A 25709-nucleotide genomic window follows, 5' to 3' on the forward strand; every position below is an offset into this window, starting at 1 on the left:
ACACACGCACACACTCGTACAGACACACGCACACACTCGTACAGACACACGCACACACTCGTACAGACACACGCACACACTCGTACAGACACACGCACACACTCGTACAGACACACGCACACACTCGTACAGACACACGCACACACTCGTACAGACACACGCACACACTCGTACAGACACACGCACACACTCGTACAGACACACGCACACACTCGTACAGACACACGCACACACTCGTACAGACACACGCACACACTCGTACAGACACACGCACACACTCGTACAGACACACGCACACACTCGTACAGACACACGCACACACTCGTACAGACACACGCACACACTCGTACAGACACACGCACACACTCGTACAGACACACGCACACACTCGTACAGACACACGCACACACTCGTACAGACACACGCACACACTCGTACAGACACACGCACACACTCGTACAGACACACGCACACACTCGTACAGACACACGCACACACTCGTACAGACACACGCACACACTCGTACAGACACACGCACACACTCGTACAGACACACGCACACACTCGTACAGACACACGCACACACTCGTACAGACACACGCACACACTCGTACAGACACACGCACACACTCGTACAGACACACGCACACACTCGTACAGACACACGCACACACTCGTACAGACACACGCACACACTCGTACAGACACACGCACACACTCGTACAGACACACGCACACTCATACAGACACACACACTCATACAGACACACACACACTCATACAGATACAGACACACACACACACACTCATACAGACACACACACACACACACTCATACAGACACACACACACACACACTCATACAGACACACACACACACACACTCATACAGACACACACACACACACTCATACAGACACACACACACACACTCATACAGACACACACACTCATACAGACACACACACACACACTCATACAGACACACACACACACACTCATACAGACACACACACACTCATACAGACACACGCACACACACACTCATACAGACACGCACACACACACTCATACAGACACGCACACACACACTCATACAGACACGCACACACACACTCATACAGACACGCACACACACACTCATACAGACACGCACACACACACTCATACAGACACGCACACACACACACTCATACAGACACGCACACACACACACTCATACAGACGCGCACACACACACACTCATACAGACACACACACACACACACTCATACAGACACACACACACACACACTCATACAGACACACACACACACACTCATACAGACACACACACACACACTCATACAGACACACACACACACACTCATACAGACACACACACACACACTCATACAGACACACACACACACACTCATACAGACACACACACACACACTCATACAGACACACACACACACACACTCATACAGACACGCACACACACACTCATACAGACACGCACACACACACTCATACAGACACGCACACACACACTCATACAGACACGCACACACACTCATACAGACACGCACACACACACACTCATACAGACGCGCACACACACACACTCATACAGACACACACACACACACACTCATACAGACACACACACACACACACTCATACAGACACACACACACACACACACTCATACAGACACACACACACACACACACTCATACAGACACACACACACACACACACTCATACAGACACACACACACACACACACTCATACAGACACACACACACACACACACTCATACAGACACACTCACACAGACACACACACTCATTCTCTACTGCAGGTCTTAGTAAAACGAAAATTAGCTAGCCCAGCAACCAGCTTACTGTTCGGGCACTGTGTGAGCCGCGGTGACGTGATCTCCCTGCGCCGGTGCGATGATGCCATTGTGTCACTCTGCTGTGGATCGCGTCCCCGCAGCTCAAATTCTGCAAACAAAAAGCAAGCAGCGTGAGAAAGGTGAGTTCATGGTGGAGCAGAAGTTGACAGCTCCTGCTCCACCATGCTAGAGTATGGGGGTGGGGGCAGCAATCTCTAGGAGGTTGCCCCCCCCCCCCACCCCCCCCATTGATCCGCCACTGTCCCCTCCATTACTGTGCATTATGCCGGCAATTCCTCATGAAAGCGGAACCTACCCATAAACCGGATCCAAAAACCACAAAACAGTCGGCTAACATAAGACACCAACCCCCCTACATGCTGTAACGAGACAAAATACAGGAAGTGTGGGCGGGACAAGCAGGGCTCCCTGTGTGCTCTGCATGAGATGTGAGGGCAGGCAAGGGAAAGCCCCCTCCTCCTCAGTGAACTGCATGCAGTGTGAGCAACATAAACAAGAGAATAAGGAGCCATAAAAGTATGAAAACCAGAATTTAAGTAACAGGATCAGCAGCAGTTAGAAGCATTTTCTTTAAATAAATCTTGTGACCATTACACTTCCTACATGTCTTTGTAAAGCTCTGTATTATTGCCCCAGTCTATGTGCAGCTCATTGCACTTACATCATCTTCCTTTTTTAGAAGGTACAATCTTACATGAAGAGAAGTCTACTGGAGAAGGAATTGCTCTACTTTGCTTATGATGTCTTTGGAATTCCCTTTGTGGATCCTGTAAGTTAATATAAGTCTATTTTTGTTCTTTACACTCAAGAAGCCATTTCATGAAATGCGCTGTACAACACACACATATATATATATGTATGTATGTATGTGTGTGTGTGTTATATGAATTGTGGCATTATTTCTTGATTACCGTATTTTTCGCCCTATAGGACGCACCGGCATATAAGAAGCACCCAATTTATAGGTGCAAAATCTAAAAAAATAAAGATTTTGAACCCAATAGTGGTCTACAACCTGTGGACCTCCAGATGTTGCAAAACTACAACACCCAGCATGCCCGGACAGCCGTTGGCTGTCCGGGCATGCTGGGAGTTGTAGTTTTGCAACATCTGGAGGTCCGCAGATTGAAGACCACTGCATAGGAGGTAATACTCACGTGTCCCCGCCGCTCCGGACCCGTCCCCGCCGCTCCATCGCTGTCGCCGTGTCCCCGTCGCTCCGGAACGTCTCTGCTGCCGGCCGGGTATCCTCGCTCTCCGTCGCCGTCATCACGTCGTTACGCACTCCGACGCACGTACACGACGACGTGATGACGAGGAAGGAGAGCGCCGGCCATACAGGGGATCCCTGAACGGAGAAGACACCGAGGAGGCAGGTAAGGTCCCTCCCGGTGTCCTGTAAGCACTAACCCGGCTATTCAGTCGGGCTGTTCGGGACCGCCGCGGTGAGATCGCGGCGGTCCCGAACAGCCCGACTGAATAGCCGGGTTAGTGTCACTTTCCCTTCAGACGCGGCGGTCAGCTTTGATCGCCGCGTCTGAAGGGTTAATACAGGGCATCACCGCGATCGGTGATGTCCTGTATTAGCCGCGGGTCCCGGCCGTTGATGGCCGCAGGGACCGCCGCGATAGGTGTGTATTCGCCGTATAAGACGCACTGACTTTTTCCCCCCAGTTTATGGAAGAAAAAGTGCGTCTTATACGGCGAAAAATACGGTATATATTCAGACCAATCAGAGCTCAGCTTTCATTTGCCTTTCTGCTTTGGAGAAATAAAACCTGGATTCTGATTGGATATTGTGGACAGAAAATCCACCTTTTTATCTACATTTTCATATATTTTTTAAATGGAAGGTCGGCTCCAACATTAATAAAATAATTTACTATTTAAATGTCACAGAGATTTGTTTGGTTGAGATTTCTCAGTGTTGAAAGAGCTGAAAAAGCAGCTTCTCTGGACATCCCCATGGATTTATTATGGGGCCACAGAATGGAGAGCGCTGCAGGATGGGGAGAGAAGCTACTTGGCATGAAGACCCTGCCGATCAAAACATTTGACAAGCTGTCTGATCTTCCAGCATCAAGTCTATAAAGCAGGAGGAGTTGAACAAGTTGATATATTAGTCTTAGAAAAGTTTCAATATTCTCTGCTCATTCTGGGCCTAGGAGTCCTGTATACACACTTATACAGGGAAGACTGTCAATCACTAAATGAGACCACCCACTGGACTCTCAAGGCATGGTGTACCCAAAGGGGCACTGCTGATGTGCAGTACTAGCATTCAAAATTGTGACTCCAATATTTTGCTCACACACACACAAATTACCATATATACTCGAGTATAAGCCGAGTTTTTCAGCACGATTTTTTGTGCTGAAAACGCCCCCCTCAGCTTATACTCGAGTGAACTCTCCGCCTGTCAATCCCTTCTCAGTGGTCTTCAACCTGCGGACCTCCAGATGTTGCAAATCTACAACTCGCAGCATGCCCGGACTGCCATCGCCTGTCCGGGCATGCTGGGTGTTGTAGTTTTGAAACCTCTGGAGGTCCGCAGGTTGAAGACCACTGCGGCCTTCGTCATCATCCACATCATCCAGACCCCCCCTTTGTTTTGTACTCTCCACCCCTCGTCGGGAAGTTATGGTGAGCTGGTCCGTGCCATCTATGCTGCAGGGACCGTCCGTTGTGGAGGGTAAGTCGTTGTGGGCTGTCCATTTTCACCGGGGGGGGGGGGGGGGGGCTCTTCTTCGGGCCCGGCCCGGACTAGTGACGTAGCCTTGACGACGAGGCACAGGGATGTTCATGCGCAACGTCGCTGTTCGTCGTCGTCAAGGCAACGTCACTAGTCCGGGGCCGGGCCCGAAGCACAGAGAAGAGGCCCCCCCGGTGAAAATGGACAGCCCACAACGACTTACCCTCCCCACCGGACGGTCCCTGCAGTATAGATGTCCCGGACCAGCTCACCCTTCCTTCCCACCGAGGGGAGGTGAGTACAAAACAAAAGGTGGTCTGTCCGGGCATGCTGGGAGTTGTAGTTTTGCAACCTCTGGAGGTCCGCAGGTTCAAGACCACCGATGAAGGGATTGACAGGTGGTGATGATGAAGGGGGGGGATGATTACATGGGGGATGATATATTTCCCACCCTAGGCTTATAGTCGAGTCAATAACTTTTCCTGGGTTTTTGGGGTTAAATTAGGGGCCTCGGCTTATATTCGGATCGACTTATACTAGAGTATATACGGTAAGATAAAAAGCATTTTCTGTGCTGGAACCACAACACAGTAACAGCATTTCAGAACACAATTATTAAAGTAATTCCTGGAATAATATCTTTAAATAATATGTTTGTTTTTTACAGGATACATGGACGCCTGAAAGTGTCATACCTAAAAGACTAAGAGAAAAACAAAAGTAAGATCCTATCCTTTATCCCAGACTCCTCTTTATTACATTTTATTATAGAATAATTAACTTTTTTTGTCCGCGGATTCCTGTTGACTGTTGCGATGTTGGCTGCTGTCCGACCCCTTGGCCCCGTTTATGTTATGTTTCTGCAATGTGTAGTGAAAATAAGATGGGGACACCTGGCCCCCTTGTTGTCGGTAGTTTCAGCCGCCCCTGAAATCGTCTTCATTTTTTGTTTGCTGTGGCCTTTCCTTTCTCTTTATAGATGCCCCTGACCGCAAAGCAATACATGATCGATAAATAAGTGACTTTTTTTTGATGAGTTGCTATAGATATACACCAGGAGAATGGGATCAGGCTTTATAAGCATTTTTTCATGGACTTATCTCAAAGGGATTGTACAGCAAAAATTAACTTTATCCCCTAAGTGTCTGATCGCTGCGGGGGGGGGGGGGGGGGGGGGGGTTCCTAAACGAGCCTGGGTCTATGAGAGGAGAGCATGCTGGGGGAGGCACACGCTGCAGTCATTCTCTATGGTCGCGTTGATGAGACCCTAGTGCTGTACTCGGGCCTTTTTGGCGCTCCCATAGAAATGAATGGAGCGCATGCCGTCCCCATCACGGTCTCCTCTGAGAGCCCCGGGGCCGATATCACAGGAGGTCTGAGCGATCAAACTCTTACCCTGTATCCTGGGGATAGGGGGTAAGTTACTTTTTGCTGCACAACCCCCTTTACAGTATTTAGCTGTTTTTGTTATAGTAATTTTTGTGCTTTTGTTATAGTCATTTCTGGGAAAGTTGGGTGACAACCATGACGGTATCTGTGATGTGGCACTCTGGCATTGTGGGTAGTTTGTTTATTACTGGGCATGTTGGCATTCAGTGCTATGCGAACTCTGCTATAGCACTGTACCAGTACTTACCTCCAGCTGTTGCAAAACTACAACTCCCAGCATGCCCGGACAGCCAAAGGCGGTCCGGGCATGCTGGGAGTTGTAGTTTTGCAACAGTCAGAGGCACCCTGGTTGGGAAACACCTGTATTAGATCTTAGTATTAGATTCAGTCATATTGTATATATATGTGTGTGTATATATATATATATATATATATATATATATATATATAGAATTTACTCTGACTTGATAGGATTGTGTTTTTGTGCTGTGTAGGATTTTTATCAGATCGGGTGAAGATTTCTTTCCAAAACACCCTTTACTGCCAACCAGGCAAGGAAATCTATCAAATCTTTACATTCTATTTTATTTTCTTTTTTTAGAGCGGAGCGAGAAACCGCAGCCAGAATATCCGAAGAGATCGGCAACCTGATGAAAGAGATTGAGAATCTGGTAGAGGAAAAGACTAAGGAGACACTGGATTTATCCGAAACTGTAAGAGAAGGTAAGATGCCTATAATTCCCTTCCTCCGAGTATTTAGGAGAAAAAGGAAATTGGAAGAAGTTTTAAATGGGCGCTGTCAGATACGAAAACTTTGCTATGTTGTAAATCATGTATAACCAATAGGTTTTGCAATTGGTTTCATTAGAAAATTTTCAGTATTTCATACAGAAAAAGCCAGTCAAACCACTGCCCCCCCCCTGCCTGCTTGGACACATACTAGTCCTGCTGTGTCCATGCGTCATCACCTATGTCATGGACACACTTCCTTGATTGACAGCTGTGAGCGCAGGGCTCAGACCTGGAGGAAAAATCCTCCCACTGTCAGCTTGTGTCCCGCTACTGTCAGTGAGGACAAGCTGGGAGTTGTAGTTTTGCTAATGCTGGGGGAGATGTGAGCAGACAGCATACTGAGGGAGGGGCGGAGACCTGCACAGTGAGGCCACGCCCCCTCCTTTTGAGAGGAATTCAGACTAGTGAGCTACATTAAAAGTGTAATTAAAAAATAAATATAGGTGCTAGACACATAAAAATTAGATGTACATGATCAGGATTAGGTACTGAGTGATATATTTAAAAAAAAGTTTTTTTGTTGGATCTGACGGGTTCGCTTTAAAGTATTGTAAAGCCGTACACACTAGATTAATCTGCACAAATTCCTTACACATGAGTCATTAAATCAGTGTTTCCCAACCAGTGTGCCTCCAGCTGTTGCAAAACTACAACTAACACCATGCGCTGTCCGAGTATGCTGGGAGTTGTAGTTTGCAACAGGCAGAGGCCCCCTGAGACTACCCAACAATTAAGATTAATTTGCACAAATTCCTAACAAGTGATTAATTACATAAGTGTTTCCCAACCAGGTAACCTCCAGCTGTTGCAAAACTACAACTCCCAGCATGCCCGGACAGCCGTTGGCTGTCCGGGCATGCTGGGAGTTGTAGTTTTGCAACCGTCAGAGGCACCCTGGTTGGGAAACACTGCATTAGATCTTAGCAGACTACGCAATAATCCTTTTGCGCTAGGAATGCATGACCATGCGCCGTCCCCGTTGACGGCCAAGTAATCCACAAAAGAATGAACTCTGATTCCCGCAGCAAAAAATTCCACAGTGTGTACAGTGTAGCAGAATAGGAGGCTGCTGCGCGGTAATTTCTGAGCGGAATGCTGTTTGGAGATTCGTAATGTAAATATGCTCTTATTGTGATGGTATCTGGCATCTTATAAGATTAGAGGGGTACATAGATACATTCTATGGGTCCCTGCAGGGTGGGGGGCTGAACTTGCAAACCATAAAGACAATGCATTTATTTATTTATATATTTATTTATTTAATTAATTATAATTTTTTCTTTATTTAATTAAAGGAGATCTCCAGTGCTGTAAAACTTATCCTCTATCCTAAGGATAGGGGATAAGTTTCAGATCGCGGGGGGGGGGGGGGTCCGACCGCTGGGGCCCCCCCGCGATCTCCTGTACGGGCCCCCGGCAGCCCACAGGAAGGGGGCGTGTTGACCACCGCATGATGCAGCGGCTGACACTCCCCCTCAATACAATTCTATGGCAGAGCCGGAGCGCTGCCTTCGACCATCTCTTCGTGCGGCGGTCGGCACCCGCTATCTGGCCGGAGAGCCGGGGACCTGTACAGGAGATCGCGGAGGGGGGCCCCAGCGGTCGGACCCCTTGCGATCTGAAATTTATCCCCTATCCTTAGGATAGGGGATAAGTTTTTCAGCACTGGGCTACCCCTTTAATTAATTATTTATTAATTTGTTTAATTATTTGTGATCTGAAATATATGATTAGTGTTAGGGTTCATCCACATGTTTCTATTTTTGCTGACGTTTTCCAATATTGCAGTTATTGTGTATTTTGGGCAATTTCGAAAGGTAGCGTCAAAATCCATGTATAAATTCACCCCTTCAGTTCTGTGTCGGAGCCATCCCTGATCTGGAGTCTTTCCTCCGCAGGTGGCCCTGTTTTATTTGATGAAGTCAGTGTAGTGATGAACTCGAAGACCCTCAATGGATCGCAGAGAGTAGTGACCGATGGGATCATCTCTGAGGATGAATGTCGGGAGCTGCTACGTCTCACTAACGTAAGTGTTGTTGAGTTTTAAAGGGGTACTCCCGTGGAAAACTTTTCTTTTATTTTTTATTTTTTTAAATCAACTGGTGCCAGAAAGTTTAACAGATTTGTAAATTATTTCTATAAAAAAATCTTAATCCTTCCAGTACTTATCAGCTGCTGAATACTACAGAGGAAATGGTTTTCTTTTTGGAACACAGTGCTCTCTGCTGACATCGCGACCACAGTGCTCTCTGCTGACATCGCGACCACAGTGCTCTCTGCTGACATCATGACCACAGTGCTCTCTGCTGACATCATGACCACAGTGCTCTCTGCTGACATCATGACCACAGTGCTCTCTGCTGACATCATGACCACAGTGCTCTCTGCTGACATCTCTGTCCATTTTAAGAACTGTCCAGAGTAGGAGAAAATCCCCAAAGCAAACATATGCTGCTCTGGACAGTTCCTAAAATGGACAGAGATGTCAGCAGAGAGCACTGTGGTCATGATGTCAGCAGAGAGCTCTGTGTTCCAAAAAGAAAACCATTTCCTCTGTAGTATACAGACCCTAAAAAGTACTGGAAGGATTAAGATTTTTTTATAGAAGTAATTTACAAATATGTTAAACTTTCTGGCACCAGTTGATGTAAAAAAAAAAAAGTGAAGTTTTCCACAGGAGTACTCCTTTAAATGACCAAGACTGAACAGAGTGACCTATAGGTGGAAAAACTCATCTCCATCTTATGTCGTAGGCCGCAGCTTCGGCAGGTGATGGATATCGGGGCACAACCTCCCCTCATACCCCCAATGAGAAGTTTTACGGAGTGACTGTGTATAAAGCACTGAAGGTAATTGATGTTTTTTTTTTTTAAACTGCATTTATTGCGATGTACGGCCCCTTTCACACAACAGGTATCATCCTGTAAAAAAAAACCTCCGTTATTACTCCTGGCAAAAAGTGCTGAAAACGACCGTCAAAAAATCCCATTCATGTCAATGGGATTTTTTTGAACATCCTTTTGAATCAGTTATGTCCGTTTTTACTAATGTCAGTTATTTTTGCCGTCACAAAAGACTGCATGCACATGCACAAATTTTTGGTCCGTCAAAAAAAAAAAAAAAAAGTGAAAAAACGGACGTTGGGAACCGGATGTTAAAAAAAATAAATAAATAAATAAAAATCCATTATCATCAGTTATTGTCAGGTTGATGGTCATCAGTTATTATCCGTTATTACCAGTTATTGCATCCGTTTTTTTTTTTCATCCGTTATTGTAAAATAACGGCAGTAAAAAAGCAGGATGATACCTGTAGTGTGAAAGGGGCCTAAGTAAGCAATAGAATCACAGACAATGCACAATAATGACAGAAGAACAAATAGGCGGACGGCACAGAAAACGCGATCACGGCAAAAAGCAATTAGGTGCATCACATCTTTGTCAGGAGCATATTACAGTAATCTATATACAAAACCGACAACTGTAGTGGGAACAACATAAGACAAGACAACACAGACCAGTGTTTCCCAACCATGGTGCCTCCAGCTGTTGCAAAGCTACAACTACCAGCATGCCCGGACAGCCAAAGGCTGTCCGGGCATGCTGGGAGTTGTAGTTTTGCAACAGCCGGAGGCACCCTGAGACTACCCAACAAGTAAGATTAATTTGCACTAATTCTTAATAAGTTATTAATTATATCAGAGTTTCCCAACTAGTGTGCCTCCAGCTGTTGCAAAACTACAACTCCCAGCATGCCCGGGCAGCCTTTGGCATATGATTCTTTAAATCAGTGCTTCCCAACCAGGGTTCCTCCAGCTGTTGCCAAACTACAACTCCCAGCATGCCCGGGCAGCCTTTGGCACATGATTCATTAAATCAGTGCTTCCCAACCAGGGTACCTCCAGCTGTTGCAAAACTACAACTCCCAGCATGCCCGGACAGCCTTTGGCATGTGATTCATTACATCAGTGTTTCCCAACCAGAGTACCTCCAGCTGTTGCAAAACTACAACTACCAGCATGCCCAGACAGCCAAAGGCTGTTCGGGCATGCTGGGAGTTGTAGTTTTGCAACAGCCGGAGGCACCCTGAGACTACCCAACAATTAAGATTAATTTGCTCAAATTCTTAGCAAGTGATTCATTACATCAGTGTTTCCCAACCAGGTAACCTCCAGCTGTTGCAAAACTACAACTCCCATGCTCTGGGCATGCTGGAAGTTGTAGGTTTGCAACAGCTGGAGGCACCCTGGTTAGGAAACACTGACACAGACAGACAAACAGTGCTCGTTCAACAGTCCCAGGGGTCAGGTGAAATGAAGTCGGAATAAAAAGTAAGGAGAGAAGAAAAAATAAACGAGGTGGGGAGAGAGGATGACGGGGGTGGGGGGGGGGGGGGAGGCGCCACATCAGCAACGTATAGTGCTGCGCTGGGAGAAAAGCAGGAGCCCATGGTTCCTTAAAGATGTAAGCTAGAGAGAGAAGGTGACCGCAGAGAGTCTCTGACTGCTAAAAAGCGACTAATTGTATAGTTTCACAAAAATAGATTAATCCAGGCTCACTTCTCCATATCTCACCCGATCCGAGCGTACCACAATAACGCCCTACCCTAAGAGTGAAAAAAAAATAAACTGAAAATGATCTCGAAGTGGAGCTCAAGGATCAATGCACAAACTATTTATATGACTTAGAAGTCCATTGATCCTTGAGCTCTGCTTATAGATCATTTTCAGTTTAATTGTATAGTTTGCCTGAGGAGAACCAGACCATGGGGCCCAAATCTTATGAAACTTGGACGGGTTCTTCCGATTTTTATGTCAGGATCCGGACTAATAGCGGGAAGCGGTACCGGTAGTGGATCCTCTATGCCAGAGAGGGATTGGCGTGGACTGTACCGGAGGATCGGTTCTAAGCAGTTACTGGTTTTCATCAGAGCCCGCCGCAAAGCGGGATGGACATGCTGCCGCGGTAACTACCAGGTCGTATCCTCCGATAGCGGCTCAACCACACTGGCAGCTGAGACAGGTGAAGAACAGAAGGGGCAGGCAGAGGCGTAGTCAGACGTAACAAAGGTCAGGGCAGGCAGCACGGGTTCTCAGACGGTAGTCGTTAGCAACGGGATCGTCAACAGGCAAGGATATACACAAAAACGCTTTCTCTAGGGCACTGAGGCAACAAAGATCCGGCAAGGGCAGGAAGGGGCAGGACACCTTTATAGGAGTGACAATGAACGGATTGGGCCAGGCACCAATCAATGGTGCACTGGCCCTTTAAATCTTAAACTGCCGGCGCACGCGCGCCCTATGGTGCAGGGACGCGCGCGCCAGGAGTCACGTGAGAGGGGAGCAGAGGAGAAGGCCGGAGCGGGCACGGGACGCGCGGGGACATCCCGCAGCGTGGACCGCATCCCCAAAAGGGAGCAGGGACACAGTGTCCCTGGTCAGAGAGTCCGACCGGGGCACCCCTCTGGGACAGACGCTGCGAGCGCTCCGGTCCAGGAACAGGGACCGGAGTGCTCAGCGTTAGTTTAAACACCAGGTACTTGTAATTGACAGCAGTGTTTACCAGGGACTTCAAGCTAGTAAGTGTTGGGACTCTAGGATCCATCCAGCGTAAAGCTATGGCTTTATGGGCCAGAAACAACATTTCCATTAGTAAAAATCATCTCAGTGATTGATGCTTTTATTATTTAGTACCTATCATCTTTACATGTCAGAAGTTGTGATCAGTGGGGGGTTCTGAAGTGGAGATCCTCACTATATCTAAAGTAAAGGGGTTCTCCACCATAAGGTGATTTTAGTACGTACCTGGCAGGCAGTAATGGACATGCTTAGGAAGGATCTGCGCTTGTCTTGGGGCTAAATGTCTATGTTGTGAGATTACCATAACACTGTGGCTAGCTTTTTGTGAACTGGTATTTCCTGTTTTGAGTTTTGTTTTTGCCTACAAATCCCATAATTCCCTTTTCCTCCCTCCCACACATCAGCCACCCCACCCATTGAAACACAGATGAGCTGCATCCATTCAAAAGACCTGTGGTTTTCAATCAGGGTGCCTACATCTGTTGCATTAGTTGCAGATTGATCTCTCTCCCACCAAGTGATCGCTCCACCCATTGAAGCAGACAGGCTGCCTGTCATCAGCTGACTAGTGATGTCAGGTCTCGGCCGCATTGCAACCTGGGAGAAATCCGGGACAACAGTCATTTTGTATACTGTTAAAAATAAATATTGGGGTGAAAATCACAGAAGAATTGTGAAAAAACCATCACACACAGGTACAGACACTATATTATGAACTACACTAACTCTACAGCCCCTGTAGTATAGTCTAATAAAGGTGTATTCCAGGATTTTTTTTTAAGTCCAGAAAACTAAGCGTGTAGTGTATGGATTCATAGAAAGTGTTAGGGTATGTTCACACTGCGGAATTCCGCGAGTGATATTCCGCACAGTGAAGGTTAGCATCTGTGTGACTGGGTCTTCTGCGAGACCCGTTCACACTGCGGAATTTCAGCGGCGGACAATTCCGCTGCTGAAATTGTTCCGCGCAAAGAAAGAACATGTTCATTCTTTGCGCGGAAGTCCGCGAGCAGTGCAAAGCCGTCAATGGTGACGGCGCAGTGCCACGCGGTCCTACCGCCGCTGCCGGCTGCCAGGCTGAATCTCCGCTCGCTGAATTCCAAGAGCGGAGATTCAGCTACAAATCGGTAGTGTGAACATACCCTTAGGTTACAATCTGTACACTACATGCTCTGCTTGCTATGAAGACCCCCAATGAGCTCCTTTTAGAGATCATTGGGAGTCTCAGAATTCGGACCCTATTCATTAAAACCTCATGTAGCTATGGCACATCAGAAGTTCGTAAGAGTGTTGCATATGTGATTATTATTTTTAATTTTTTCATAGCTTGGGCAGGAAGGTAAAGTCCCACTAAGGAGTGCCCACCTCTACTACAACGTTACAGAGAAAGTGAGACGTGTGGTAGAATCGTATTTCCGTCTGGATTCCCCTCTGTACTTTTCTTATTCTCACCTGGTCTGCCGTACAGCCATCGAAGGTGAGGTCATTGTAATATTAGTCTTGTTGTTATACTGAATGAACTTCGGTCAGTGATGTTACATTCTGGTAGACTGTGCAAAGAGTAATGAAGCCAGCACTCGTGGGTCTTTTATTTCAAAATTACAGCAGTACATTAGAGTATACAGGGAGAGGGAAGATGGAGCTCAGCCAAGCTCGTTCAGTGACTGTGCCGTTTTGAGAGTTTACCTGCTTGGCCAGGCCTTACATTCTGGTAGACTGGTATTCATGGAACGTTGATGATGGTAGACTGGCACATATTCTAGAACTACAATGGGCACCCATCAATCCAATCCAAGGGGGACATGTATCAGATTGCTCTTTCAGATGTCATTTTTTGGAGTATGTCTATCAAGTGCCAACTGGCATGAGTCCCATGACATGTTAGGCTTGGATGTGTCCCTGGTGGGATCACAAGAGTATTAAACATACGAGAACCTTCAGTTTTAAGATTTTTTTATTTTTTTTAAGTATTTTATTTGTTTTGCATTTTAATTAACAAACACCACCAACAAGGTAGAACATATACAAAATACTACGTAGGTCCCAGAGACCGGCTCTAGCACAGTGACAGAGAATCAGAATATGCAAAAATATCCTCCTGTAAAACAGAAGGGCACATCTGGGACCCAACCGTAGGAAGCCCAACACAGACACACACACAAGCACTCATCCCGGTAACCCCATGTATTTCCCACCCTAGGCTTATACTCGAGTCAATAAGTTTTCCTAGGTTTTTGGGGTAAAATTAGGGGCCTTTGCTTATATTCGAAACGGCTAATACTATATACGGTATATTGGATCAGCATATCTCTACTACTAACTACAGTGGAATAATAAGAGCCTTCAACCTCCTTCCACTGACTGACAGACAAATCCGGGATATCAGCCACTGATTTATGAAAGGCTTGTGAGAAGGGGCTAGGCCCCAGTGTCTGGAGAAGAGCATAAGACTGAGTAAGGGGTTTTGAGAGATCCCTAGTGTCCAGGAGAAGCTCCACCTCAGAAAATACACAAGTAAACGTCAGGGACCCAAACTGCGCCTAAACCGCATGCTGAAGCTGAATATACCTATAAAAGGCATTTCCAGGGATGCTATAACGTTCCTTTTATGTCTGAAAAGTATAAGAAAACCTGATCCTCTCCAAACAAATGGATCACAAATTTGACTCCAGGAGAACCCCTAAAACTGGCCTCCTGTAACCCATGCAGGTGAGGTAAATGTACGTTCCCCCACAAGGGTGCCCTAGGAGATACCAGAGGCTGCGGGAATTTCCTCGACACCACAGACCACACTTTAGCTATAGTTCGAAGGGTAATAGGAAGAGTAAGAGTGATACCTGTAGAGAGTAGTAGTAAGAGCTTCATAGGAACCCATAATCGCTCCAGCCAAGGCCGTCGCCGAGTTCGAGAGATCCAGATCGATCCACCACGCTGCATAGACCAGTTGGGAGGAAAGAAAATAGTTATAGACATCAGGGGCAACTAGGCCGCCATGCCGCTTAGGAGCCTGGAGAAGAGCCCGACCAAGTCTGGGAGGTTTTCCCTGCCAACAGAAGGACCCCAGAGCACCACATAGTATATTAAAATATTTCCTAAGGGGGATCACGGGAGCTAAATGAAGAAGATAAAGGGATTTGGGGAGGTAAATCATTTTAAATATATTGATCCTGCCAGCTAGAGAGAGAGGGAGTGAGGACCACAGTGGAGCATAAGATCGGCTCCAAGTTCAGGGACAAAGTTACCTCCACCCCGAAGTATCTAAAATGGGAAACCATCTGCACCCCTGCTGAAAGGGAGGGGGGCCCCAGATGAAAGTGTCATTAGGGAGGACTTAGCCCAGTTGACCCGCAAGCCTGAAATCGAACTAAACCGATCAAGTAGGTAATTAAGGGACAGGAGAGAACCCCCAGCATCTGCTAAATGCACCAGTGTGTCATCTGCATAAAGGGAATCCTTCTCTACAATAGACACCCTGGGAATACCACAGATAGTAGGGTTCCTACGGATGGCTGCCGCCAAAGGCTCCATCGCCGGCGCAAAAAAGGAAGGGACATAGCGGGCACCTCTGCCTAGTCCCACGTCCCAGGAGAAGGGGAGCAGAAACATCCAAGTTAGTGTGAATGCGGGCCCTAGGACTATCATATAGCAAGTGAACCCAAGCACAGAATCGGGGACCAAACCTAAATGCACCCAGTACCTCCCCCAGATAGGGCCACAGCACAAAGTCAAAGGCCATGTAAATGTCCAGTAAATTTAGTTCCAAACGCTGTGTGCACTCCCCCTCCCATTGACTTGGATTGAGGGGGGCATGACCTGACGTCACGAGGGGACATGGCCGACCCCGCAGCGCGCACATAGCTTTCTGAAGTAAATATTCCGAACGCTGGCCAGTGGAGTACCCCTTTAAGAACTCTGAAGCAGAGATGTGATGGGGGGACCTCTTTCCTCTCATCCTAAGCTTCCTCCACTGCGGTGGTACTTCAGCCATCGGACACACACAGCACCACTGCTCTGGAGAAAGGCTCCCACACAGCTAAACTACCTGGCTGCCCTAAAGAAGCGCCAATGATATAAACGTCCATATATATGGGCAGTCACATCATCAGGACTTCCCTTCTAAGAGCCGCTAATGGATCTCACTTCATGTCTGAGCAGTGGGATACGTTGCTACCTTCCAAGGTACATTGGGGTTCCTCCTGACAAGGCAGAAATGCAATGTAACGCAATGACCGCTGGTAGCCTCTAATAACTATACTTTCCATTTACAGAAAAACAATCCGAGCGGCACGACCTGAGCCACCCCGTACACGTAGATAACTGCATCCTAAATGCTGAAGCATTGATGTGTATAAAGGAGCACCCTGCCTACACATTCCGTGATTACAGGTAATTCTCCCGCTATTTTTATTTAATAGTTTTCATATAGCTGTGGTTTCTTCCTATTCAAAATTGCGGTAAAAATCATTTGGAGGAAAATCTGAGCAAAAAGTGCAATTCTGCTTCAGGTTAATGTGTTTATTGGTTGGGTGAATATACTTCACGTTGTTTCACTGGAATCCTCTCTGGAGGGCTGTTTCGTATTATTGGATATTTGAGTTGCACCCGGTGTTCTAAACAAACGCCGGGTTCCCGCTGAAGCAGTCTTGACGTCACGACCATGCCCCCTTGTGACGTCACAACACACCCCCTTCGTTCAGGTATATGGGAGGGGGCGTGTCGGCTGACATGCCCCCTCCCATAGACATGAATGGAGGGGGTGTGCCGTGATGTCACAAGGGGGCATGGCCGTGACGTCACGACCTCTGGCTCTGAGCGTTCTGAAATTTTTTCCCACAATGCTGGAGCACCAGAGTACCACTTTAAGCTATGTTCACTTTGCAGTTCCCAATTACCATATGCGCCAGGAAAGCTCTCTACATACGTGGTAACCATATCAGTAGATCACTATTACCTGATGAATGTCCTATGACCTGTGTTGTGGTCGTATATGTCCGTGTTTGCTGTTTGGGATAGTATATTACAGTGCTATATATATATATATATATATATATATATATATATATATATATATATATATATATATACACAGTAACCCATTAAATGGGTACTCCGCTGTCCTACATCCAGAGCTCCGCTCCCCAGTATCCGGAAGTTTGTTCTGAACGCTGTGTGCGGGCTTCCGTGTTCAGGGACGACAACCCCCCCCCGCTCTGTCATGCCCACCCCCTCAACGAAAGTCTATGGGAAGGGGTCGCGACTGCCGTCACGGAACGCACACAGCGTTCGGAACAATAATCTTCCGGATGCTGGGGAGCGTAGCTCCGGAAGCAGGGCAGCGGAGTACCCCTTTAAGCTATATATACACCCATTAAGCTATATACACAGTAGATGGGGAGATCAAAACATGTCCAGAGGCCTTTTCAAAAATGAAAGCAGCGATCTGATTGGTTGCTATGGGCAACTCGGCAACTTTTCCTCTGGACAGGTTTTGATAAATCCCCCCCCATCATCTAGTCTAATCATATCTACTCTTTTTGGGATATCAGTTCTCAGCTCTGTATACATGTAACTACATGTCCGTGGAGGCAGAGTAAAGGGTAACATGGTTTACTAAGGAAGAAATTTCCCCAGGGCCATTGACATGCTGAGACGAATTCTAGCGGAGAGGTAGTCTGCACGAACAACAAATATAGCTCATGCTCGGCAAGGCTCCACGTGTTTATTATTTTGTTTATTTAGTTATTTTTCTGCTTAGAAATAGCGCCACTCTTTGCAGCCCTATTTACTAAAACTGGCGGAATTGGTCATTGGTGAAAAATGTGGCGCTACATCTGGAGACAAAGGGAATGTTTTCTTCAAATCTTAGGCAACCCTAGTAATGCTTCCTTCACATACGTTTTGTCCACAGTTCTCTCTGCTGACACCTCTGTCCCAGTCAGGAACTGTCCAGAGCAGGAGAAAATCCCCATAGCAAACATATGCTGCTCTGGACAGTTCCTGACACGGACAGAGGTGTCAGCAGAGAGCACTGTGGACAAGACAAAAAAGAAATTCAAAAAGTAAAGAATTTCCTCTATAGTATACAGCTGCTAAAAAGTACTGGAAGGGTAAATATTTTCCTCTGTAGCATACAGCTGCTAAAAAGTGCTAAAAGGATTAAGATTCTGGCACCCGTTCATTTAAAAAAAAAAAAAAAAAAGTTTTCCACCGGAGTACCCCTTTAAGTTGAGTAAAGAAGTATGTAGGAAAACGCCTTAGAAAAATGCCATGCGCAGAACGTACTACAACAAAAAACAAAAGAATGAAACGCATGAAAAGCATAGAAAATGCCAATGAACAGTATACAAACAGTATATTCTGTAGCTTACTGCTGACATCTGTCTGTGTTGAATTAAAAAAAAATATATAAATAATAAAAATGGACGGTGCTGGAGAAATTCCTGGAAAAAAAAAACCGCAGCAAAAACACGTTCAGGGTTCATTCACATTGTTGATATAAAAATAAAATATATACTTTTATCATTTTAATTTCATTTCTTTCAAAGCATTTTTGGGTGTTTATGGGCAGTTAAAATTGTCCCTTTTGCCAGATATTTGCATGTAAAAAGTCTAGACCAAAAACTGTGTGCACATAGCCTAAAAAAATGTATAATAATAAAAACCAGTAGGACAAATACAGATAAATAAACCCCAAGAGTTTATAGTAGAGGTGCACCGAAATGGAAATTTCAGAACCGAAACAAAACCGAAATTAAAAAAAAAATGTCCGGCCAAAACCGATACCGAAACCGAAAATGACTTCTCCCCGTCTTCTGGTAAAATGCAGCGCTCCGCTCATTAGATTAGATTCCCCCACCTTAGATTGCCAGCTCCCCCACATTAGGTCGGGAGTTCCCCCACATTAATAGGCAGCTCCCCCACATAAGGTCAGCATTCCCCCCACATTTGTAGGCAGCTCCCCCCACAATATTAGGCAGCTCCCCCCACAATATTAGGCAGCTCCCCCCACAATATTAGGCAGCTCCCCCCCCCCCCACAATATTAGGCAGCTCCCCCCCCCACAATATTAGGCAGCTCCCCCCCACAATATTAGGCAGCTCCCCCCCAACAATATTAGGCAGCTCCCCCCCAACAATATTAGGCAGCTCCCCCCCAACAATATTAGGCAGCTCCCCCCCCAACAATATTAGGCAGCTCCCCCCCCCCCAACAATATTAGGCAGCTCCCCCCCCCAACAATATTAGGCAGCTCCCCCCCAACAATATTAGGCAGCTCCCCCCCAACAATATTAGGCAGCTCCCCCCCAACAATATTAGGCAGCTCCCCCCCAACAATATTAGGCAGCTCCCCCCCCCCCAACAATATTAGGCAGCTCCCCCCCCCAACAATATTAGGCAGCTCCCCCCCCCCAACAATATTAGGCAGCTCCCCCCCCCCCCCCCCAACAATATTAGGCAGCCCCCCCCCCCCCAACAATATTAGGCAGCTCCCCCCCCAACAATATTAGGCAGCTCCCCCCCCAACAATATTAGGCAGCTCCCCCCCCCAACAATATTAGGCAGCTCCCCCCCCCAACAATATTAGGCAGCTCCCCCCCCCCCCAACAATATTAGGCAGCTCCCCCCCCCCAACAATATTAGGCAGCTCCCCCCCCCAACAATATTAGGCAGCTCCCCCCCCAACAATATTAGGCAGCTCCCCCCCAACAATATTAGGCAGCTCCCCCCCCCCACAATATTAGGCAGCTCCCCCCCCCCCCCACAATATTAGGCAGCTCCCCCACAATAGTAGGCAGCTTCCCCTCACCCCACAGACATACAGCTTTCAGCCATATACAGTGTACGGCTGGAGGCTGTATGTCTGTACTGCTGTCCCCACAGTGTTCCGGTCACCGCTCCTCCGGCCTGGGGTCACATCTACTGCTATGGCCTATGGACCATAGCAGTAGGTGCCGGGACCGGAGGAGCGGTGACCGGAACACTGAAGAAGATGACGCGCCACTGGTCACTTACCAGGCGCGCGTTCTCCTGCGATGATCCTGCGGTCCTCCTGCGTCTCTATGGTTGAACGCATGGGACGTCAGTGACGTCCCGTGCGTACGACCATAGAGGCGGAGAAGCGAAGGACCGAAGGAGGATCGCGGGAGGACGCCGGGGAATGGTGAGTGACCGGCGGACATCCTTATGTCCCGAAAAGACAGACGGTCCGGGCATGCTGGGAGTTGTAGTTTCACAACAGCTGGAGGCCCCCTGGTTTTTAGTATACAGTATTAGGTTTTATATGCTCTGGTCAGCCCCCGCCTGCAGCCACACACGGGAGCCGGCCCGGGCACATAAAAAGAAGTATTCCTAACCTGTAGAGCGTGCCCCCCCAGATGTTGCGTCCGGCCCCCCCTGCACCGCCCACGAGCGCCTCTGCCACTGGCAGTGTTTGTAACTTGTGCTGTGGGCGGGCAGGGGAGGTGGGTCATTATCGGCACATTTTTTGTTGTTTCGGCATTTCCCCGAAACAGCTATTTCCGGCCGATATATATCGGCCGCCGATATATCGGTGCATCCCTAGTTTATAGTAATCCACTCACCTGGTATGAATGAATGATGTGGTGCTGCCCCCAGTATCTGCTTCAGATGCACTCCGGTCCAACAGTCTGCAGATGATAGAGATGAACCAGAAAAAAGCCGGGCTACTGGCACGATCCACTGATGAGGATTCAATGATCAGGATAACTGGTTCCATTAAACGCTTTATTGGCTGTTCTGTATCAGGCCCGGAAGCTGATTGCGCAGTACTGGATTAGACCCATCCCACCGGCTGTTGCTGATTTAATTGCTGGAGTTAGGATTATAGTTGGGCTGGAGAAAGGGATTTACATTAAGGGTAAAATGGAACGTAAATTTGGCGTTTGGGATCCTTGGGTGCGAAAGTTTGACCCTCCTAGGGATGTGTCCTAAGTACTTGTTTCTTTCTGTGTGGGTGATGAATCGAGTTGGCATGTCGTGTGTGGTGATTTTGTCTGTGTACCATGTTCTGTACCTGTAGTGGATGTGCCCTTGTGAACTGGCTGGGTTGTTGTATGCGTCTTTCTGATTGATAATGAGAAGTTATGTCTTACACAATCTTTCGTATTGCTTAGTTCTTTACATACCATGCTGCACTGGTTCCTGCTTTTCCATAGGTGGGGTTGGGACGGACTGCTTGTGTTTTTTGTAGAGTTGTGGGTTAATGTTTGTATGTTTATAAAAAATGTTTCAAAAATTAAATAAAAAATATATCTGATAAAAAACAAAACAAAAAAAAACACTATTTGCTGAACACAACGTGTTTCGGGGTGTTGGAGCTACTTCATCAGATGTACTGACCAGTACATCTTACATAGGGGCTCCAATGCCCCGAAGTGCGTTGTGTTCAGCCAAAAAAGTGTTTAATGGAGTCTGTTATCCTGATTATTGTAGGTGGGTCACACCAGTAGCCCGACTTTTTCCTGGTTCATTCCTATCTTCTGCGTTCTTTACTGACCTTTCTTTCACATCTGCCTTCAGGCAGTAGCTAAGGAGCTTTTATTCTGTCACAGTCACCCAGGTTCCCTAGAAGTGCATGGCCTCTGCTCTGTCCTTTCCCTTTACTTCCTAGGAATCAGTAAGGACTTTCTGAAGCGTTTCATTATACAGTTTCTTTATAGTTGATAGACTCCTTATTGACTCCCTCTTTTTCATCTTTTTATTCTTTTTCAGCGCCATCTTGTATTTAAATGGAGACTTTGAAGGAGGACATTTTTACTTCACAGAGCTGGATGCAAAAACAGTTACGGTAAGGAAAAGGAGTGTAATAGACTTAAAACGTTGTTCTGCAGTGGGGCCAGATGCGACCATAATTTATCCTGTCACCCTGCTATCTGTAGGCCGAGGTAAAGCCGCAGTGTGGACGGATGGTGGGATTCTCATCAGGAGCCGAAAATCCTCATGGTGTAAAAGCCGTAACCAAAGGCCAGAGGTGCGCAGTGGCGTTGTGGTTTACCCTGGATCCCAGGCACAATGAGAGAGTAAGTAAAGTGGATATCTAAGGTAAAAAATAGGGTGGCCTTTTGGGGGTCACCATTGTCATGGCAATGTCTATAACGTGCCCATGAAAGATTATACAAGGGGGCACTTTACCGTGTCTATCCTGACTCTGTTCTGACTCAAGGGCCCAGTGAATCCATTCAGAATACATCACCTTTCCCCATAAATAACTCTTTGTAAATAAGGATCTGCTGGCGATCAGGGAGCCATAAATGTCAGCACTTTTTTTTCCTGCAGCACCTGCTAGTGGTGAAATGTGGTATAAGGCTGGGTTCACACTACGTTTTGTCCCATACGGGAGCGCATACAGCAGGAGGGAGCTAAAAGCTCGCGCTCCCGTATGTGACCGTATGCGCTCCCGTGTGTCATTCATTTCAATGAGCCGACCGGAGTGAAACGTTCGGTCCGGTCGGCTCATTTTTGCGCCGTATGCGCTTTTACAACCGGACCTAAAACCGTGGTTGACCACAGTTTTAGGTCCGGTTGTAAAAGCGCATACGGGGCAAAAATGAGCCGACCGGACCGAACGTTTCACTCCGGTCGGCTCATTGAAATGAATGACATACGGGAGCGCATACGGTCACATACGGGAGCGCGATCTTTTAGCTCCCTCCTGCCGTATGCGCTCCCGTATGGGACAAAACGTAGTGTGAACCCAGCCTTAGATGGAGCCCATTGTGTGATAAAAAAAAGGTGACAATATAATACAGTGGTCCCTCAGCATACGATGGTAATCCATTCCAAATGAACCATCGTTTGTTGAGGGATCCGTGCAATGTAAAGTATAGGAAGTTATACTCACCTGTCCCTGCCGCTCCGGACAGTCACCGCTGCCCTGGATGTCGCCGTCCATCGCTGTTGCCGTGTCCCCGCCACTCCGGACCGTCTCTGCTGCCTGGGATCGTCGCTCTTTATCGCCATCATCACGTCACTATGCACGCTGCTCCTATTGGATGATGGGACGGTGTGCGCAGCGACGTGATGACGACGAAGGAGAGAGACGGCGATGCAGGGGATCCTGAAGAGGACAGTCCGGAGCGCCGGGGACAGGTGAGTGATCATCACCGGAGCACATGGGGCACCTTAAACGGCTATCTGGCAGCAGCTCAAGCAGTCTGTGCTGCCGGAGAGCCGTTTATGCGATGGCCCCGACATACAAAAGCATCGTATGTTGAAATTATCGTATGTCGAGACCATCGTAGGTCGGGGGGTCACTGTACATTGTAACACTGATCATTCTGAATAGTATCGGTTGGGGGTTTGAAAAGTGACTACCAAAGGGGAGTGGCTAGAGGAGTCTTAAAATGCGCCATATTTATTAATGGCATGCATCTACATTTTGGCTGGCTTACTTTACATGGATATATTGCCCCAAAAAGAGGTATAAGGACAAATGAAAAAACACAGGCCTTGACAAATTTGGTATGAATGTAGGAGCCAGCACAAAAAGAAAAAAAAATCTAGAAAAAAAAGGATGCCGCGTGTTATGTAACGTGAGTGATGTCACGCAATGGGATGTTACGTAATGTCATATGACCAATCAATAATGTCCCATCATCTCTCCCCCTGTGTCAGTCTTTACTGTTCCCTTATCTCTTCTTGTGTGTCACAGTAATTACTGTCCCCCTTATCTCCCCCCACGTATGTCATTAGTGCCCCCTCATCTTCCCTTGCAGCATTTTACAAACCTTTGGTTATTGTGGCCTTAAAGGATAAACCTTGTGAGCAATATTCTGCTTTCTCTTTCCATAGGAGCGAATTCAAGCAGACGACCTGATAAAGATGCTGTTCAGTCCAGAAGACACAAATGTATTCCCCAGCAATGAATCCGAGAGGAAATCCCATTTAGAAGGAGACGGCGGGGATCAAATTGCTGCCTTCCCGCCAAAACCCCCCACAGCCCCAGATGCTGACGCCCATAAAGAAGGTGTACTCGGCCCCCCTGTAGACTCACCAAAAACAAAAACGGAATTATAACACGAACTCTGACCTCATCTCGCGGACTGCTGCCCATCCACGATCTGTGAATCAGGGACACAAGTTTCCACAGATCCCCCTATGTGAGCGGAACCAGAACTGGTGTCCATTTTTTTTTTTTTCAGGAGGTACCAATAATACAAAAAAAATACACAGAATCCGCCCACTTATCACAAGGAACAGTAACAGTTCTGGAATATGTTGTTTGTTTTTTTTCTTCAACCCCCCCCCCCCCTTTTTACGCAAAAACTTTTTATGCAAAATTTTGTAGATGTTAGAAATGATCCTGGTGCTAAATATTATGTCATCGCAACTGTGCAATATTCTTCCTGGGGGACAAATCTAAAGGACTTTCTAGGACTTGTCCGATGTGTTGGCCTGCGAGGAGAGACATAAGGCCTTGGCTTCGCTCCACTGCTCGGATCCGTCCCTTTGGGGACGTATTCAGTAGTGTGTGCCTGGATTGTACTGCGGGACTAGGTGTCGGAGGAGGAAGAGGAGGAGTGCGAGGTCGGACAGGACACCAGCGCAAAACGGGTGGAGTCATTGGATGGAGCATACATGTGCACAGACACGGATACAATTTTTCGTTTTATTTACTGGGCAATTGGGTAAAATTAAACAATGGTTGCTATGGGCAACAAATTATTATTATTTTTTTTCCTCTTTTAAAATTTTTGATGAATCTGCTTCAAAGAATCATTAACAGGAAAAAAGATATTGTTGCCTGTAGCAACCAACCAGTTGCAGAGACTTCTTATGTGCAAGAGATGATTTAGGTTTGTATATTTCTGGTTGAATACATTTTGCACTTTCCAGTTCTATCTTAAAATGGTTGTCCAGTCTGTTCAGCGACAGCAAGCAGGGATCTTGAAGACAGTAAATTATATTAGAGAGTTGCAGACCATTTAATAATACACGCAAGAAAAGAAAGACTCTTTAAAGGGGTTATCCAGGAAAAACATTTTTTTATATAAATCAACTGGCTCCAGAAAGTTAAACAGTTTGTAAATTACTTCTATTAAAAAATCTTAATCCTTTCAGTACTTATGAGCTGCTGAAGATGAGTTGTTCTTTTCTGTCTAAGTGCTCTCTGATGACACGTGTCTCGGGAACTGTCCAGAGTAGAAGCAAATCCCCATAGCAAACCTCTTCTACTCTGTGCAGTTCCCGAGACAAGCAGAGATGTCAGCAGAGAGCACTGTTGCCAGACAGAAAACAACAACTCAACTTCAGCAGCTGATAATTATTGAAAGGATTAAGATTTTTTAATAGAAGTAATTTACTAATCTGTTTGACTTTCTGGAGCCAGTTGA

The 25709-nt window shown here is 46.8% G+C and overlaps 1 protein-coding gene across 2 annotated transcripts in view; it reads left to right on the forward strand.

Moving 5' to 3' along the window:
* P3H1 (prolyl 3-hydroxylase 1) overlaps nt 1-25420 on the forward strand; it is an 80368-nt gene extending 54948 nt beyond the window's left edge. For both annotated transcript variants that reach the window (XM_056542638.1, XM_056542637.1), the window contains exons 6-15: nt 2587-2676; nt 5267-5319; nt 6590-6711; nt 8679-8806; nt 9534-9629; nt 13685-13835; nt 16627-16744; nt 22090-22165; nt 22257-22397; nt 24169-25420. In XM_056542638.1, coding sequence (XP_056398613.1) covers nt 2587-2676; nt 5267-5319; nt 6590-6711; nt 8679-8806; nt 9534-9629; nt 13685-13835; nt 16627-16744; nt 22090-22165; nt 22257-22397; nt 24169-24393 — 1200 coding nt within the window. In that variant the 3' untranslated portion in view covers nt 24394-25420. The remainder of the gene's footprint in view (nt 1-2586; nt 2677-5266; nt 5320-6589; nt 6712-8678; nt 8807-9533; nt 9630-13684; nt 13836-16626; nt 16745-22089; nt 22166-22256; nt 22398-24168) is intronic.
* Nucleotides 25421-25709: the final 289 nt, after the last annotated feature.

The sequence above is a fragment of the Hyla sarda genome, chromosome 10 (genome assembly GCF_029499605.1).
Source record: "Hyla sarda isolate aHylSar1 chromosome 10, aHylSar1.hap1, whole genome shotgun sequence".
Classification (NCBI taxonomy): Eukaryota; Metazoa; Chordata; class Amphibia; order Anura; family Hylidae; genus Hyla; species Hyla sarda.